We start from the raw sequence: 19,321 nt of genomic DNA on the forward strand, positions 1-19,321 counted from the left end.
AATCTGGTTAAGTATAAGTAGTAAATAGCGAAAACACACTCAAGTACCTCAACCTTTTACTTAAGTGCACTTCTGGGATAAATGTACTTAGTTACTTTCCATACAATTTACGTGCACTGTTATTTCTGCAGACTTCTAAATAAAACCGTTGATCTTGTTTAAACTGGTTACGGCTGTGCTGATGTCAACACAAAGACGATGAGGATGGAGGTGAATTCAGGACTGCGAGATACGAGAGGTACGAGAAAATCCAGAACGGCGAAGACCTGAAACCGGGTGTGCAACCTCGAAAACAAATGCGGTGTCCTTCTGACGAGTGCGCTTCTGCTGCATGTGGCGCTTGGCTGAGCAAACAACTCACTGTCTACGCGAAAGGCGGAGGAGGAGCTGGCGTCAGTGGCTCAAGAAGAAACTTCCCTGTCAGTTGTGAGTGTGATAACAATGTGAGGAGCAGCTCGTGGTCTGTGCGCATCATTTGCAAATCCAAACCTTCCGAGTAAAGATCTCCCGTGGATTCCTCTTGTTTTCATTAACTTGGCAATATGTGGAATTTTGTTTCTGTGCCAAGAAGAGACGTTTGGATAGAATGGATTTGTTTATTATCGGAGAACTTGGGGTCCGCGCATTAATGGAAAGTGTCACTACTTAGGAAGTGAGAGGAGAATCATCTCGTAGTGTGAACCAGTGAAAGACGTCCCTGCAGGCATGAACACCACCGCAGAAACGAGATTTCAACCCCCCACCATCCCAGCCATAATGTTCATTTTCGGGGTGGTGGGAAATGTCATCGCCATCGTGGTCCTGCGAATATCACGAAAGGAACAAAAGGAGACGACTTTTTACACGCTTGTGTGTGGCCTGGCTGTGACGGACCTCCTGGGCACCCTGCTGGCCAGCCCCGTCACCATCGCCACCTACATGAAGGGCTCCTGGCCGGGAGGTGAGCCACTGTGCCAGTACTCCGGCTTCATCCTGCTCTTCTTCTTCTTGGTCCAGCTCAGCATTGTGTTTGCAATGTCCGTGGAGAGATACTTGGCAATAAACCATGCATATTTCTACAACGAGTACGTCAACCAAAAACTCGCTGCGCTGGCTCTTGTGGCCATTTACATCCTCAGCACTGTGTTTTGCGCGCTGCCCAGCCTGGGGCTCGGCCAGGTGAAGCGCCAGAAACCCGGGACATGGTGCTTCATCGACTGGAAGAACAACAACACGACAGTCGCGACTTTTAATTTGATGTACGCTGGCGTGAATTCGGCTCTCGTACTGGCCACTGTCATATGCAACGTGATGGTGTGCGGGGCACTGATCCTGATGCATAAGAGGTTCATCCGCCGCACGTCTCTGGGCACAGACCAGCGGCGCCTCGCGGAGCTCCGGCGGAGACGGAGTTTCGGACGATTAGCTGGAGCAGAGATCCAGATGGTGATCCTGCTCATAGCTACCTCCGCTGTGGTTCTCATCTGCTCCATCCCTTTAGTGGTGAGTACTGGAAACAATGAACCGGCGACACTTTACACCGTCTGTGTGCGCAATAGACGAGTTTCAGGCGAGTGTCACACATTTTAACACTGTGAGAAAGAAAAAAAAAATCATTTAAAAAACAATGAAATGGAACAAAAGAAATTGTGCGCCCTCGTAACTACAAGAAATTCAAAAAGAAATTTTGCCAAATAAATAAAATGCTAAAAAACAATCAAAAACAAACAGGCAGGAAATGGTTAAAATGGTGATATGCAACCTGAACTTTGTGTTCCAGGTTTAGATCTTTGTGGTTAAGTGACATTTCTCTGAGGCACACTCCTTTACCATTTTAGCTACAGCAGCACGTACGTTAGTTTCGAGTGTAATAGGAAATTATGTGGCCCCACAAATGATTAGAGGAAACTGTCATGTGTCGTTTGCAAACAGTCCCCGGCAGTTTGCGCCCTCATCACTACACTTCAGCCTGAGCCAGCGCCAAGGATCAGTGTGAGATCTCCCAATGTCACCAAGTGTAGGACGACAAGCTGCAATTCCACATCACAAATCAGTAACGGACAGGATATGTTCACAATGTTTGTGTCCTAAAAAGATAGTCAGGTGTCTATATGTCAACTGACGCTGTTTTTACTTGCTGCTATCGCACCCCCTGCTCATACTGGCAATAACAGATCCTTTCCTAACATGCTTTCAGTGGAAGTGATGGGGGACGAAATTGACAAATACATAGTGTGACAAAAAAAATGAGTAACTTCTAAAGTTTATGTTTCTGTAGTACAAAATCCCCTCTTTGTGTTATTGTCCCTTCGCTGCAGCTCAACCTTTTCTTAGGAAATACTAAGAAGGCATTTGATACTAAAAAGACAAACTTTGGAAGATAAGCACAGGATTTTTCAAACTCACAGTGCTGAGGCTTCATATTTACTTCAGATAAAATTTGAGATATTTGCACAAAAAAGAACTTTTTGTTCCCAGGCTCTTCCATCTGAAGCATGTTAGAAAACTATCACTTCATCTCTCGATGGCCAGTATGAGCAGGGGGAATGATGACAGCAAGCAAAATGTGAACTTGTCCTTTAAGGACCTTGCTCTTAATTGACAACAAGTTAAACATCAAGGCTTGTGCCTTTTGCTTGAAATGATTATGAGACTCTGGGGAAACCCAAGGGCCAAAGGCTCTGGTATGATGAATGACAGTGAGAAGAACTCGTTTTTATTGGCCTCTTGCCATGTCTCCGCTGCCCTGATTGCACAAAAGTCATATTTGGCCAAATGTCTATTTAGATTTGTCCTTTTCATGCCAACTTTGTAGCAACATGTAAAATAAACATTTATTTAAACCACGAAAATGAACCGTAAGTTTGAGCACGCTCAGATTTTTGCTTCATTTGAACTGTTGCTCCATTGTCCTTTATATGACAACCAAAGATTTGTGGATTCTCATTAAGTTCCTCAACGTATCCACCATTGCTGTTTTCTCTCCTGTGTTGTTAGTTGAGGATCTTCGTGAACCAGCTGTACAGAAACCAGACAGAGGAGCCTTTAGGACTGAATAAAGACCTGCTGGCCATCCGCATGGCCTCAGTCAACCCCATCCTAGACCCTTGGATCTACATCCTGCTCAGAAAGACAGTGGTCCTCAAGCTAATGGAGAAAATCAAGTGTCTGTTCTGCAAAATGGGCGGGAGGGGACGGAGGGACGGCGGGCAGTTCCGCTGTGCCGAAGGCCGGCTCTCCTCCTCCATAGTCTCCCGGGATTCGCCGTCACTGGTGTCGCGTGAGCTGCGGGAAATGGTGAGCACCTCGCAGACCTTTCTATACCCGTCTGAGGGAAACACCAGGAGGTCTGGGTCATTTCAAGCAGGGACACAGGTCGGCTCCAGTCCACCTGCTGTACAAACATTACAGGGCCACCAGGAGGTTGAGGGGCCTCAGAGGGGGATTTCGCAGAGTGATTTAGAGGACACAGCGCCAGGCAGGCCACGGAAAGAACTTTCAATGGACCTCAAGGACCCTGCTTTACATGTGACCTTCACAGACGAGACTGCAAACATTCAGGAGAAATGCATATAATGGTCAGCATGAGCTCAGCAAGCATTCATCACTGTAATGGGACTGTCTCGGGACAGAAGATAGGAACTAATGAGAGCACTGCAAAGACATGATAAACTTGGAAAAGCTTCTGAAGACTGAATAATCATCCATCAATCTGTAGATATCTAGTGGACTGCTAATGACATTTGACAAATTTATTACTGAACTAAACACCTATTATTATTATGTATTACTCCTCAGTCATAGCTTACCACTGACACCATATCACTAAATACACTTCAACACCGTCACAATAGCTATATCAACAAAACCACAGAGAACAACACAGCGTTGTAGAGGAGCTCTTTTGTTGCACTTTTTGAATTCTAAAACCACTGCTAGGCTGTTAGTAATGTTTGTTTTGTAGCATTTCGACAACCTGCACAATGACTGTAAAGAATTAATGTTAAAATGTGAACAGTGTTCCATGTTGTTAATTTATTCTAAGTATGAAATTATACGTTATTGTCTTCTCTGTGAGAAGGTCCAGATAGTTTGTAGTCGTTGGTACAAGAAGAATATGCTCATAGTTGTTTTTTGTTTGTTTTTTTGGTATATAGGAGCATTTGTAAACAATTTGGTCAGACTTGGTTGTACCATCCCCTGTATTTTGTAACAAAAGGCAGCTATACTGTGGCTTTTTCACAGCTCAGATACTGGAGGATGTTACGAGGCCTCCTTAAGTAATGTGTTTAAGTAATTGTTAATTTACTTTGTTCAGCCCATTTACTTTATGAGGATTAATCCAACTTCATTATAGTTTTATCTTAATGTAATGTGCAAAGCCTCTCATTTAATCAGCCTTTACTGGGGAGTTAACAAGGGGAATAGAAACTGAAGACATTGAGCTTCTTTTTGGGTTTTGCCTTTTCTTACAACAGAGTTCCTGGTTTAACACGACACTCATGCTACTGCTGCTATAAAGATGGATATGAATAGTAAAAACATGTCTATATTTCAGTTTTTCTGTTTTTTTTTTTTTTTTTGTAGAAACATCAAATTTACCAAAAAATGTTGACTCTGTTGTGAACAAACTAATGTACCAAACTCATAAATAAACTGAAAATAAAAGTTGGTAAATATTCACGTAAATTAAGAATCGCCACTATTTTTCCAAATAAAAACAGTTAATGACAAGGTTTAGTATAAAAGAGAACTGTGTTTTGCATATAGTACAAAGAAGGAGCAAAGAATTTGAAGACAATGGTGATGCATGTTTTTCATTCATTTCTGACACTAATAATAATGCAGATGATCAGTAGTTGCAGCCCGACATACATCTGCACAGAAACTACACTTAGGTTAGGAAAATCAACTCAACCTGAACAATGTCTCTGCTGAATCTATGCTGAACAGAATGACTCTGAGGATGGAAAATAAATTCAACACTGATCACTTGAGGATGATGCATGGCAGTCCAAATATTTATAAATCAAAACAACAAAACCTGGTGGAGAGTTATGTGCAAAGAAAGGCTACGAAGCCTGTCACGAAAACAGTGCATTTCTACGTAGAAACAGATGGAGATAGCTCAAACAGATCCTTACTAAAATTCAAGCACGTCCTTAAATAAATGCTCTATGATAATATTTTCTTCTGCCAGCCTGTCACTGTCAGTGCCACACCTGTCAAGAAAATACAGGTCAGCTTTCCTCCCTCTCATCTCTTCCTACAACAGTGCCGATGGCTAAAACATTTAGCCAGTTCAGATCACCGCTCACCTGCAAACAGATGGTTTCTTCACCCTTCAACATTTCCAGGTCCGGTGTGGCCAGTGTCCAGAGCCTTCCCAGAGCAGTAAAAACCTCCCTCTGAGAACAATAGGCCATTAAAGAGAGATGTGACCTTAGACGGAGAAATCTGTTTAAGCTGTAGTCTCTCGGGAGGCAGGAAATGGTGATTGACAAAACAGTTGTGATAGAATTTTAACAGAGGGCAAAAAGAAAAGTGATTCTTCTTGGCAGCTTGCCCCCTCTTTCCGCACCTCATCAACTCATGCCATTGATACACTACAGGCTGTTTTAGACATTTAAACTCCTGCCAGAAGCCTGTGAAAACAATCGGGTATCAGAAGGTGCCACTCAGAAAAAGGTGAGTGTTGAAATTATCGTAGCTTAGCACGGCACTGGAGCTGAAAGCAACTAGGAATCCAGGAAATGAATGATATAAAATTGGTAACGGTATTTGTGAATTTGGGTAAAAAAAAAAAAAAAAATAGGTCAAATCAAAGGTCATGGTTAGTATCATCCTTGACAAGAAGATCCAACAGACAGTTCTGATAACAGACAAAACTTTCCAGCATAACAGAAACTTAACAGATAAGATTTAATTACTATCACATCTTATTTTCTAGCTCACAAAACTATTTCTGTGCTTATAACGCTAACATGCTGATGTCAAGCAGGAGTAATGCCAGTAATACCAAGTTGCCCATCTCACTTTAAAATGTTAGCATGCAAGAATTTGCTAAGTAGCACAAAACACAAAGTACAGCTGGTGGGAATGTCATTAGTTTCACAGGTATTCAGTCATAAGCCAAAGAATTGGGAAAACTGACAGTTTTGACCTGGTCATGTCACTTGACTAGCTACCAAAGTGATTACAGTTTACTCAGAGGAGGAGGATACATATACACAACTGTTGGTGAAAAATGTCCATCAAAACATTTGAACCACTAAAAGCAATGTCAAACGTTTGGTGGCACTGGAAAAAATGTTGAGGAGATTATCAAAGACTGTAGATTTCATCGGTGTCGCTGCCAAATTTCAAGGCCGTCCATCCAAAAGATATTTCAGTCTCCACTGAAGAGTTGGAACAAGCCAGGGCAGAGGACAGAACTGATACTGTCAGACAGCGTGGAATGTCAAGCTAACATTAGGAACTAGAAACGGTGTATGTTCTCTTGTCATACATACAAGCAGCTGTAAAGTAGGCGGAGTAGGTTTGGTTGGGTAACAGTCAAACAAGTAACGGCAATCAATTAAATGGGTTTTCAATAAACTTGTCATAGATTTGACTGACTGACCAGCCGTTGGACCATCCAGCTGAATGTGTATTTAACCTAAATTCACTTGGCACACCCTGATTATACACAGGTGACTTATTATGCAACTTCTACAAACACCAGCTGCACCAGCAATGATCTGGCTGTGTGGCAGGTAAGGGTGTGACTAGTTATGTAATCATGTCTTTTTTTCTTTTTTTTTTTACATTTGGTTTTAATTAGAACAAATTGTAAGGAGTTGTTCTCTTTGTCTCTACCATATGGACTTATTTAAAAAATTAAGGGTAGCACTTCGTTTCATAATTATTGTGCAGAAACCCGGTCAGCTCAGCTAAACGTTTTGCCGTCATCTGCTCCTCTGACAAGAAAACTTCTGAATATTGTGACATTTTAAAAGTGTGTGGTCTTGGTATTTACAACAGTTGAAAAAAAAAAAACGTATCCACCGAACTTGTATTTTTACATGACCTGCAGTGGTGAGAACTAACCACAGAAATAAATAGTGTAAGTTCAGATCCGTTTTTTTTTTTGGGAGTTATTCACGCAGAACCTACATTACCATGGGACTTCCACTGGCCCTTTTATAGAAGCCTAATTATTTCTATATTTACACTGCCCTACAAAGCCGAGGAGCACCAATTTCTTGAGAACTGAGATTGAAAATGACTTGGTTTTTTGACTGTTGTCCTCCACAACACTTAGCTCTGTAAATCAGTTGTCTCTCTGATGCTGCAGATTACCATCACATCAGTGATTGGTCTCTGCATAAAGATCCGATGCTGAAGCTCAAGCTTTCAGACTTGCGGTTTTCTGTGTTTTGTCTTTTGTAACGATCATGACTTACGCGACTGCAGTCTTGTGGTTTGTTCTGTAGGTCTGTCTGACAATGCAAGTCCTCCATTTCAGTGTGCAGTTGCTCCTGACTACAAAACCCAAAGTGTTTTAATGTTAGTGCAGCAAACAAAGCAAATGATCACATTTGATTAATGTTTATTCACTCACTGACGGTTTGTTGAGCATGTGTGCTCTTTTTAAGTTTGTTTCCCAAACTACAGTTATAGACACTGACACCTCGCAAGTCATTAACATCCAAGCACCGGAGCTGTCTTGCTTTTCCTAAAATGTCAAGCTAACACAGTGAACTACTTGATTTGGATTTTTGTTTATAACTTAAAACTGTAGGATTTTCAATTTCTGAAAGATGATTTCATCTAATGTACTAGAAAAGAAAACTTAAATTTAAATTTACATTAAAGTTTAAGTTTGTAGCTTCACATTAGCATCTCGTTTGGTGATGGATAGATGTTTACTGACTGACGGACTGAAACATGACTTTCAAGCCATTTTTTTAGCTTTCTGCAACTGAATGTGACTTAATGAGGCGGAGTACATTAAAATATTTTTAATTTTTATGCATGCATGTAAAAACTTTACATGCACATTTAACACAATGAACATTAAAGGGATCGAAAAAGTGAAACAACAAAGCACAACTGTCTTTTTGCTTACACTAAAATTTGTCAGTTCCCAAGTTGGCTTCTGAACATCCGGTTTTCATGCAATAGCTTCAGACACTCAGTGGTTCCGGAAATAATTCAATTCAGTCCTAAAAATCAAAAGGAACCAGGATGATTGATTCATGCTGAGAGCAGTTCAAAGTCCCCTTGCTTTGACGAACTGTTTGTCTGCTGGTGCGGCTGTGTCCTCTGATCCTCCTTCTCCAGTGAGTACATTTTTTACATTCCCCTCAGAGTCTATGACCACCGCGGTCCTCTTCAGCTCCTCATAGCGTGTCTGTCGCTCAGCAACGGCCACACAGGCGGCCAGCACCTCATCAGACTCGAAATCATAGTCCTGCTCGAGCTCAGGGGCATTAAGGATCTGTTTTCTGGTCTCCTCCTCTTGCCGAATCTTCTCCTTGGTTGCTAAATTCTGCTTCTGTAACCTCAATGCCCACTCCAGGTCTTCTTGCCACAGGGTGCGCTCTGATGGGCACAGGTGGATCGCAACCTGGAAAGACCTCAGAGCCTGCAGGGACAGTGCCGAAACCAGCTTAGGATTCAAACTTAAAGATTTTAGGGGCGGTGAGAAATAGGAGCACTTACTCAGTCTGTCAGTAAAGAGGACTTTATAGCCTCCAACAAATTGATTAGTTAGCACCAAGTCTTTCAGGCCTGTTTGTGGCTTCATCGTAATTCTCACAGATGAATCGCGTGACATTCACATGAGAGCCGCTGAATGAGCAGGTGGGCTGTATCATCAGCATGCCAACAAGCAAGACCATAACGCTCTTCATTCAGCAGTGCCGGCAGATTTATCGTTTCATTAAGAAGTCATCAATATCTCTTATCTTCTCTAGCTGACTGTGCACTTTCACATCGATTTGAACATTACTGTCCTGTTGAATAGAAATGAAGACGGCTCCAGATGTTTATGAGACCTGAGATCAGCCTTAAGCTGCGATAGTTTGCTGTCTGTGAAACAAATAAATTCACCATTATGTGCCATTTGGGGTGACTGATGAGCTTGTGAATCAGTTCTGACAGGTTTCGGAAACTTGTTGAGAATATTCAAAGTCGAATGTGGACCATTTGAGTAGTCTGGACAAAGATATGGACTCTAAACTTGAACTGGGACTATGAAAGGACAACAGCTTTCCGGCATCTTACTTTTCAGCATTTTCTTTTTTTTTTTTGATTTGTTTTTGTTGGACGATCTAGTGATGCACTGGATGTACATTCTTTGAAAAAACAATATTTATGTAGCATCTCCTGAACTGAACATCTTCATCAGTTTAAGTTAATTTAACAGACGAGAAGACGCATCTGTGATGAGTTCATATCCTCGGCACCTGTTCCCAGTGACACATGGAGCTACACCTCTTATGAAAATCCAATCCAATGTCAGCCCTAGAACAAAGCCTTGTGGCCAACCTGTGGTTAAGCCATGCTGAGGAAGTGTCGTTGATGCATCAAACACCAAGCGCTTAATGACCAGGACAAAAACAAACTCCGGTTTGCCCTATTTGCCTGCCTCGGCCCAATACAAAGGCTTTAACAAAACAAGGACATGTGACTACACGCAAAAAGATCATCTTCATAAAGTACTTTAGCCTATTTTCTGTTCCAATGATTTTCTTTATAAATATGAAAATAAACTGGTGTGACCCTTATACTTTCTTGGTTTCTATGAGCCTTCTTAGCACATAAAAAACCTGCACAGTCAAGTTCAACTGAAAAAGCCTTTGACATATGAACCATAATAGATTTCTGACAAATGAAACTGTCTGTGCCCAAAACAACATATCAAGTTTCATTATGAACAGACTACAGTCTCATCTGGTGTTTATTTCAAACGAAATGCCTGTGCAGGCAACCGGTTTCAGGGAAAAGAAGGTAATGATAATAATGAGATGATAAATGACAACAATGCTGTTGTTCTGCAACGACAGAACAACAGTTTCCAGTATTTTTAAAACATCAACAGAACTGACAAAAAACAAAATCAGAAGTTATAAGTTTCTTTTCCTTGGGTACTTGGGAACCATTTTCCCAGAGTGAGAGGAGGAGGGGAAATTAAAGAATGCAAGAAAAAGAGGAGACTCTTGAAAAGAGAAAATGGGGAATCACTGCACTCACATTTGCACAAACAGGCACTACTCAAACATGTTGATGCATACAGAACCCGAAAACTCGACTGAACAAGCCTCGCTAAAAATAGATGTGCGCTTTTTTCCCCCCTTACTTCATTATACAAGGAGGTGTGTCTATATTTGGTTTAGTTGTAGCTCAAGCAACTTTCAACACTTCCCATTGTTGTTTCTGGTGCCGTAGGACAGGTCTCGCTCTAGGACATGTAGGAGCGACACACAGTGCCATTAGCTGAAAGGTTTCGAAGTTCAGCCTTGTTTGCTTGGCTCAAAATGGGCGAACAGTGTAACTGTGATCCGAAGGTTTAGTACAACCACAGGTCCCAGCGTGTTCTGGGGCAATTTAAGCAATCGTCCAAGCCCCAGGCACCTGGGTGTGCTCTGAAAGACGCACTTCATCTTACAGGCAGGGAGCTTGCAAAAAGTAGTAAACAAAAATAACTGACATATCCTTATAGCTCTTCAAAAACGGAAGACACAACTGATTTATAAGCCGCTACGAAAACAGGTGTAGTTTATTGCAAAATCAAACATTCAAACGTGAACATTCCAGTGGAGGCCATTAGCGACTGACTGCAAGAAGCCATCCATCATTATGCAACACGGCAGAGTGAATTTGGTACGGTCTGTATGCGCAGGTTGAATTTTGCCAGGTTGAATTTTGTCAGCTCAGGCAAAACAGCCCCGGTTTGACTACAGCCAAACAAAGCACTTGGTTTTAATCACCACAGCGAACACAGCCTCAGCAATTGCTAATACGCCATCCCCTGTAATTAGTAAACAATGTTTTGTGATTCTTTTCTCAGGTTCTGTTTCTTCCTACTAAGTCTCCTCCCATTCTGACTCACAAATCCCCCCATCTGTTACTCGCATTTGTTTGCAGTCCTGTATTCAACGGCACGTTGACAGCCTTTGTGAGCATCCTGTTTTCTACTTTGTTGTCATTTTGAGTTTGTTGCCAGCCGTACTCACCAGTTGCACCTCTCCAAGGTTGAGCTGGGCACGTCCCAGAGTCTGCCAGCCCTCCCACCACAGGGGGCGGAACTTGACGGCCATCTCTGCAGCCTTCACTGCTGGAAATACTTCCTGCAGAATGGTCAGTACCTGTGAAGACACATGATGTGGATACAGACTTTAAAAATGTCTGTGCTGAGCATGGAGTTTATTATTTTCAATTGTTTTATTATTTTTATTATTTTCAGTTTTCACCCGCAGTTTGGTTAAATTCAGGCTACAAAACTACATACATGTTTCCGTCTTTCAAAATGGACAAACAAAACAAAATTAGAACTGAACCAGTTAGTTTATTTTGGTAATTAGTAAATGGATTTTTTAACCAAAACAAGATATATTGAGCCGTCACTGTGGGTTCTGGGAAGCTGTAAAGGGTTGCTTTTTTTTCCTTTTTGCTATTCACTTACTTTCTATAGACCAAACAAATAATGGAAAAAATACTTGGTAGAATAATAAATAATGAAAACAACTCTTAGCTGCAGCCCTAAAAAAGACATCTGATAATGTCAGCTTGGATTTTCATAACTTATGGTCAGTATTTTTTTTATTTTTATAGACCAAACTACTAATTGAGAAATGAATATCCAGATTCATCTTTACTGTAAATGATTGTTGTTGCATTCCTGCAGCCCCACTGATGAGACTCCCTGATGAGATTTCCTATACACTGTACAGAACAGGACAATTGCACAGTCATGATCACAAATCTGTGATAATTTTGCTTTGCTGTCATGTAGGAAACAAGCCGTCAAGAGCTGATACCGTTGTGCATATATCTGCATAACAATCTCTGAAAAAAACACATTTTTCACAGATTGTTATTGTTGACAGCAGCATCTGAAGGTTTTTATTGTCCAGCACAGTGCAGTTTTCTGTCTGGTGCTGCGGCTGTGACACAAGTGCCTGGAAAACTCTGTACTTCTGCTATGCAAGCCAGAAGATCATATATGGGTTATATAGGTTAGTACAAGTTGTATATAATTTATAGAATATATTCTTGTTGGTTTCAGAGAATCATCTGTATCTTTTTAATCACATAGTCTTGTGAGACACCCATAAACTTTTAGCCAAATAAACCACAGGAATAAAGAGAGTGAGGAGCAGGGCCTCTTATGTGATCAGCTGTCCTCAATAACACTTCAACAAGAAATGACGAGCACTGCCTGATAAGACTGGATTCATAGGGGTGCATGGCATCTTGGAAGAAGCTTTATCACTGCTCAAACAGCTATGCTTCATCCACAAGGTGTGTCCAGAACGAGCCAGTAACAAAAGTCTCTACCTCAACACTAAAAAGCAAAACAGCAAGAGAGAGAGAGAGAGAGAGAGAGAGAGAGAGAGAGAGAGAGAGAGAGAGAGAGAGAGAGATGTCTGAGTGTAAAGCATCTATGCTTCATTATCATTTTCAAATCAAGCAAGAACCGTTCATTGTAAATTGTGGAAACAATTAACCTGATGACTTTACCACAAAGTCTGCGGTTTTAGAGACCAAAAGAATTGCTTCTCACATCAGGTTGAAATGAGTCATGTAGCCAGAGAAGATGTGGTGACAAATGGAGCCAGTTTCCTCCAGATCACACCACAGTCTGCTGTGACAGGCATACAGACAGAAGCAGGGCTGGACATATTTGGGAAAAGCTGATTGACTTAAATAGGAGGAAAGTGATGAGGGGAAGCCAATGACCAGCGTCAGTGTAGCCACCCTCGTCATCTGGGCAAGTAATGGGGCCATGATGAGGACCAGCTTACTCTCAGCCTAATGATTGTGAATAAATTCAACACTGATAATGGACACTAACAGGTTAGATGTGCTGCAGTCACACACACTGGAGCTGAGTCTAAGCAAAAATGGAAGTCTGCGCTTATGTCATATTTCAAGTCAGTCATGGCATGGCAAGAACAAAAAAAAAAAAAAAAAAAGAAAAGAAAAAAACCCTTTTGTGGTGATGTTCTCCAGGCCTGATCCTCTAATGATTTCCTTCTCAAATATCCTACAATGGATAATATTATATTAGGCATGCAATACTCCAATTGATGTAAATGGTTATGGCTATAAGGAGCAATTTGATTGTATTAGTTACAGTAAATGAATAAGAAATAATGGAGAGAGCTCTGCTCGTCTGAGTAACTCCCCTGGTTTGTCTGCTCTTCCTACATACATAGGAACTATTATCTAAAAGATCCCTACGTTAGAAGAAAAGGAGAAGTGTCAAATGAGGAATGACAGCAGAATAAGACAAAAACAACAAAGAGTCAAAGAGACAAAGGTAACAACCCAAAGGAAGAGGAAGTGAAAGGAACAAGAGAAAAGAAACGGGAAATGGAGCTAAAAAGCCAAAAAGTTAAAGCTGTTGGAAACATGTGGCAGACTTTCAGTGGTGTCCTCACGGCGCTGATATCACTTATCTCACTTAAAAGCATACCAAAGTGGCAGCTGAAAGAGGGCCTATGTGGCCATGATGGCTGATAAATAATCACATGACACACTGCATATGCAGAACTGTTCTGTCTGGCTGTTTGTGGTATATCCTGAACACAAGACCCCTGTTGGATATACCACATTGTTCTACCCAAATGTACAACCACACCCACACAACTCTGGGAGCTGTTGGACTTTAGCAGAAACTGTACTTTTAGTTGAACAAAACGTGACTTCAGCAAAATGCTTTGGCAATTTTTGCATCATGTAAATAAAGTATGGATATTATCTTATTTAAAATCAGTAAAACCAGACTGCACTGTGGAGAAACTAGGGTAACCCGTTTCATGTTTATTTGATAATGTTACAGGTTATTTATTGTTGAAGGATACAGCCCTTTTGATAAAAGACAAATGGGTCAGACTTTGCTGTAGTTTTTAGGAATGTCCAACACATTCAGTCTGATCTAATCTATGTTCTCCAATGAAGCCTGGCAGCTCTGAGCAATGTTTGCTATGTTTAATATTTTGCATTTTGTGGTTCTGTTTCATCAGTTTTGGCCCTTTTTTTTCTACCATCCATTGTGAGAGAAACTATGTTATATGCTATAGGATGGCAATGCTAAATTCAAAATTCGAATACCCCTTTAAGAGACTTGAAAAAAAAAAAAAAGTGAGCCTATCATTTGAAGAACTTGAGTTGTAGAAACGATAAGCATGGTGAGAAAGTGAGAAACAAGAGTAAATATTTAATTATAGGTTTATATTATACCTGAGACTTCATCTCATACAGCAGTGGGTTGTCTGGAGTCAGGTTAATGGCCTCGTCCCACTTCTTAATGGCCTCCCAGTGCCTAAAGAAAACACATGTTTCAAACACACACTGTTATTCAAGTCCACCTGAGAAAACTGGGGGATTCATTACACAAAATGAAACCATAACCTGGATACTACAGGTACACCGTGTACTGGGCATTTGAATTATTTATAGACCTTGAATGTTTGCTCGCTACAATTTAAAGTTACACAAAGTTATCAACGCCCTACACAGACATGCTGCACTACACTGAGTTAACAATGTCTTCATATTGACTTTGGCTGGGGCTTAATTCTGTGCAATGCTAATGAGTGACTCAAACAATCACATGAAGCAGAGAAACTGGACACCCAGTTTTATTGTCTCCACCCTGAGATTACTGACATGTTAATGGAGAGAAAAAGGAGAACAGCCCCATAGCACAATATGCTGCATGGACTTCTTGAAGCTATAAAGCTCCCAACGTACTCCACAACACCTGTCCACCTGTCTGACAGAAGGACAGCACAGAGTATACAAAAGCTGCTGCAGGCTGAATAAACACACACCTCTGCTGAGGTGAACATCACCACTCAGTAGTCAGTTCCTTATCTGAGCTAGTGAAGCACTAAGTTTGGCTACTGACTCCTTTTCAGACATGCTAGCAGAAAAATAAACAGAATTTGCATAAAACTGAGCAGAAGTCACATTAGGCGTCACAGCAGCATCACTCTAAGCAGTTGTCACCACTCTAAGTCTACTGCTCTGTTTTGCATAGTTTTGTTTATGAGAGTTCACAACTCTTTCGATTTTTGACAGATATTCACCGTTTTGACACACTGAACGGACTCAGGAATAAATGCTCCTGTTCACTCTAACTGCTTTCTTGACAATATGGCTGTCACGTCTAAATTTTTTACAGCATTGTGGAGATATCTGGAAAAATTCAAAAGCAACTGAAATCACATGATGAGAACCCTAACACTGATTAGTTATAAAGCTAAATCCAGATTAGAACCAGGATCAAGCCTGAGAAAACATAAACCACTGCTATTTAACAGTCAGAGAGTGTTGTGAGGAAATGGAACTAGAGAAGTCGTGGAAATTTTACCAGTAGATGAAGCAAATGACACTGCAATATCATGTGAGGAAATTAAGCAATAAATACACCACATGGAGCCTAGGAGCTAAAAATGACATCTCTACTGTTACAACAAATCTGTACATAGGTTAAAGACAGGACAGAAACAGGCAGAGAGACATAAAGACAGTTTAAAAAGTAGACTACACTTATCTGTAAAATAGAAGCTCACAATCACATTCAGCTTAAAGCAAGATAACAGCGCTTAACCAATGAAGTGATAGGTTAATCTAAACCACAAAAGTTAAAAAAATAAAATACGCCTTCAGAAGAGGATGAGCATCTGAAATAGTTTATGAAGCCAGATTATATCCTGCAAGCTCAATTTTAGTTTGACAAAACTGACTCAGCATGGCAGCTGGAAGCCGGACAAATCAGCAAACTATGTGGAGTATTTGGATGATGATGTGATGCCTCATACATTTCCCACACCTCCCCTAAACTGGCCATTCAAGACATAAACCGAGGCGACCTTAAAAAGCCTGTTGAGTCTTTATGACCCTAAACTGCAAATGTTGAAAAGTCACTTAAAGACACTCAATGAGCTTTTAACTCTCGTTTCAAAAGCAGACAACAAGTAGTGGCCCAGAATATACCTATATTTACAAGGGAATATACAGTCTACATCTTATAATACTTTTGGTTCTTTTGTTTTGTTTATTCAACCAGGTGTGTTTTATTACTTATGTTTTATTTCCACTTCCTCAATACAATTCATAAATTAAAGTGTCAGACGGTCCATTCATGAATGTACAAAAAGGACAAGGACGTCTGTCATCCGTATTAACATTCTGTGGTGCATAGCAGCTATAAGTGATACTACAGAAAATGTCTTGGTGTGCTGCCGTGTGAAGACTTGTGTGTCTGTGGAGAGTTTCTAATATTTTTCTGCCCTGTACAAGAGGCCATATCTCTAGTAAGATTTACCCTGTTAAATCCAGTTAAATATTGACCATGGTTGGTAAAACATTAGTAATTGTACCAAACTGTGACGTGTGACTCTGATATCTTCACATAAAATAATATTGACTGACCTTAAAAATGAAGGAAAACAGCCAAAAGCTCACATAAAACCTATCCGCACACAATGTGATTTAAGAGGACACTCAGATCACAAACAGGTATTAGAAGAGCTCTTAAGTTACATCAGACCCATGTAAACCTTAGTAATCACAGACTGACATCAGAGGTCAATGTTGTTAGAGGAGAAAAAACTGCTGGCTGACATCCTCCACCAGACACCATCTCAAACCTCTGAACAGCCATTATGGAGCAGCAAGACATCATTTCCCCCGGCAGGATCCACTTTCTCCCCGCAAAATGCAATTACAGGCTGTCACTAAGGGCAACAAGAGCACATCTTCTGGACTAAGGGGTTTTCACAAAGTGATTGTTATTTGGCTAAAAAGGTCAATTATTGTGGAAGAAATATCAGGTAACAGTTTCTTCTAACAAGCAGCTCAATAATTTTTCTACCAGTGTCACACGATGTGATTACAGGATAACATAAACTCTCCACAAATGTTTATTTCAGAAGGTCCCAAATTAGACTGTAGGAGCAATGTGTGGTTTACTGTTATTTAAATATGTCCTTTTAATGACTTTCTCTTTGAAAAGCTTTTATTAAATTGCTCCATATTTTCATTTTACTAACACAGTGTTAAATACTGAATGACAGAGGAACTTCTCCCATGACCAAATCGAAAAATTAACTGATTTCATCCTGAGGAAAAGCTGTTTGGCTTTTGAAATGCAAATCTATCTAGACTCTGTATCTCACCTAGTAATTTCACAGAAATGCCATGAAATCAGAGAGAAAACGTAAAGTATAGATGGCTCTAAGATGACAGTGTCTGTCACGCACTGTCTAGCAAGCCAGTGCGTGTGCTCTGTACAATGGCGCCCTCCTGTGGAGAATTTCTAATGACACACCTCATTATTGTCAAAACTGAGCGCCTTTTAACTACAGATAAATACATTTGGGGACAGTGTGTGTGAGTATGCAGATAGATAGAATTAAGCCCCTGATATCCCGTGCATTAGTCCACACCAGATAGGAAGCCCTCAGTATCACAGAATAAAATAAGATGTAATTGCAATCTTGCTTGCTGTAAAACTGGCACAGAGTATGAAAAATATCTTTTAAAGGAAATAATAGTATATGCATGAAGCTTGTTTGTTCCGTACTGGTCGTTTTGGTTAAAGCAATAACTGGGGAAATATTCAATACCAATGACTTTTACCAGTGCACTGTGCAGTTTTCTAATGACTGAAAAATCCTAACTAATCCCGCCACCCACACAACAATAAACAGTTCTGTTTTTAAGTAATTTAACACAGAATGTACAAAACTTAAGGAATGTTTGCATGTGATTTTTAAAGCTGCCACTGGCAGGATGTGCACAAAGCAAGCACGGAAGACTGTTTTAAGCAGCTTCCCTCACCTGCCCTCTTCAGCCAGCACTGCACCCTCATCCTCCAGCCTCTTGCTCTTTGCTAAACAGTCCTCCAGCAGGACCTCCCGCCGTCGTTTGACGGCGTGCAGCCAGTCCACCCCCTCCTCATCCCGACCTGGTTCGTCATTTTCAGCCTTCTCCGCCTCAGCCTCAAAGTGCTGCACCACTGACTTTGACACCTTCTCACCAACTTTCCTCTTCCAGCCAAACGAAGCCATCCTGCAGGAGAAAGTGTGTGGTCACACGCTGTTGTTCTACCTCACTTGTAAGCAATTTTGTAATTAGAACAAGACTTTTATTATGGAATATCAGAGCATGTTTAGCATAATCTACATCGGAAACTTTACTACCCAACAGTGTGAACTGCAGAGTTTTAGCGCGGCTGCTATAGTTATGTGTTTCTCTTCTTTAAGTACAGCACATATAGCCAGCTATGGAACAGCTACAACTTTAAGAGCAGCAAGTAAACAAAAACAACACTGCGACAAAAACACTAGCTAACGTTAGCTATGGTAACTTAGCTAACTAACACTTGTATAAACTCTTAACACCTCAGTTTGTTTGCGCACACAAAACTACGAGTTGACATTAACATATTTCATATTGTTACTTGAAGATGACAAGAGAGAGGTAAACTCACAGACTTCAACACCTTCCCGTGAGCAAAACTGGACAAGCTATTAGAAGCTAACGGTTAGCCATATTGGTTGACCCTTCGTGCCGCGTTCAGGTCATACCGTTTAAATCGTAATTACGAGTAGCCCAGCCGGGAAAACGTTCACGTTAACCCGGTCACTTGTAATTCCAAGCCGGAGATATAAGGACTGTCCCCTAAATGTGCGACGATATCTCCTACAGACATGTCATCAAACTGCAAAACTGCAAAATGACGGTAAATACCCCACCGCTGGCAGTTACATCAAAAGAAAGATACTATTTTAACACTTCATAAAAACTATAGCTATACTATGTGTGCATCTTGTTCCACTAAGTTAAGCTGTTTATCTGGCGTGCTTACATGGTTAGCACTGGGGCTATCCAACTCAGAATAATGCGTGGACGCTCCCAAGTCGGCTTCACTGAAAATTTTTTTCCCCATTCTGCCAACATTGCGTGAATGCAACATGACCCGGAAACTGTGGAAATATTTATATTATCACTTAAAGAAATATACTCCGAACCAAGCTGTACTTTTAAATAAATGTTAAAAAATTCAGTGATGACCAGTTTTCCATCTGATTAACTAAAGAGGACACTAAGGACTTCT

The 19,321-nt window shown here is 40.8% G+C and overlaps 2 protein-coding genes across 2 annotated transcripts; one reads left to right on the plus strand and one right to left on the minus strand.

Moving 5' to 3' along the window:
• The first annotated feature begins 313 nt into the window (after nucleotides 1-313).
• Nucleotides 314-4,650, plus strand: ptger4b (prostaglandin E receptor 4 (subtype EP4) b). Its single transcript, XM_041058968.1, has 2 exons — nucleotides 314-1,482; nucleotides 2,977-4,650. Exons 1-2 carry the CDS (start codon nucleotides 706-708, stop codon nucleotides 3,553-3,555), a joined length of 1,356 nt encoding a protein of 451 aa, XP_040914902.1. The 5' UTR covers nucleotides 314-705; the 3' UTR covers nucleotides 3,556-4,650.
• On the minus strand, nucleotides 4,538-18,908 carry ttc33 (tetratricopeptide repeat domain 33). The gene is made up of 5 exons (XM_041058970.1): nucleotides 18,695-18,908; nucleotides 18,043-18,273; nucleotides 14,434-14,515; nucleotides 11,202-11,333; nucleotides 4,538-8,608 (listed from the first exon to the last, which is right to left on the minus strand). The coding sequence occupies exons 2-5, from the start codon at nucleotides 18,270-18,272 to the stop codon at nucleotides 8,234-8,236; spliced, it is 819 nt and encodes a 272-aa protein (XP_040914904.1). The 5' UTR covers nucleotide 18,273; nucleotides 18,695-18,908; the 3' UTR covers nucleotides 4,538-8,233.
• Nucleotides 18,909-19,321: the final 413 nt, after the last annotated feature.

The sequence above is a fragment of the Toxotes jaculatrix genome, chromosome 16 (assembly GCF_017976425.1).
Source record: "Toxotes jaculatrix isolate fToxJac2 chromosome 16, fToxJac2.pri, whole genome shotgun sequence".
Lineage (NCBI taxonomy): Eukaryota > Metazoa > Chordata > Actinopteri > Toxotidae > Toxotes > Toxotes jaculatrix.

Coding starts and splice junctions, on each gene's coding strand:
- ptger4b (XM_041058968.1), top strand. CDS start 706: ATGAACACCACCGCAGAAACGAGATTTCAACCCCCCACCATCCCAGCC. Junction 1,483..2,976: donor TCTGCTCCATCCCTTTAGTG/GTGAGTACTGGA, acceptor CTGTGTTGTTAG/TTGAGGATCTTCGTGAACCA.
- ttc33 (XM_041058970.1), bottom strand. CDS start 18,272: ATGGCTTCGTTTGGCTGGAAGAGGAAAGTTGGTGAGAAGGTGTCAAAG. Junction 14,516..18,042: donor GTGCTGGCTGAAGAGGGCAG/GTGAGGGAAGCT, acceptor TGTTTTCTTTAG/GCACTGGGAGGCCATTAAGA. Junction 11,334..14,433: donor TGTATGAGATGAAGTCTCAG/GTATAATATAAA, acceptor GTGTCTTCACAG/GTACTGACCATTCTGCAGGA.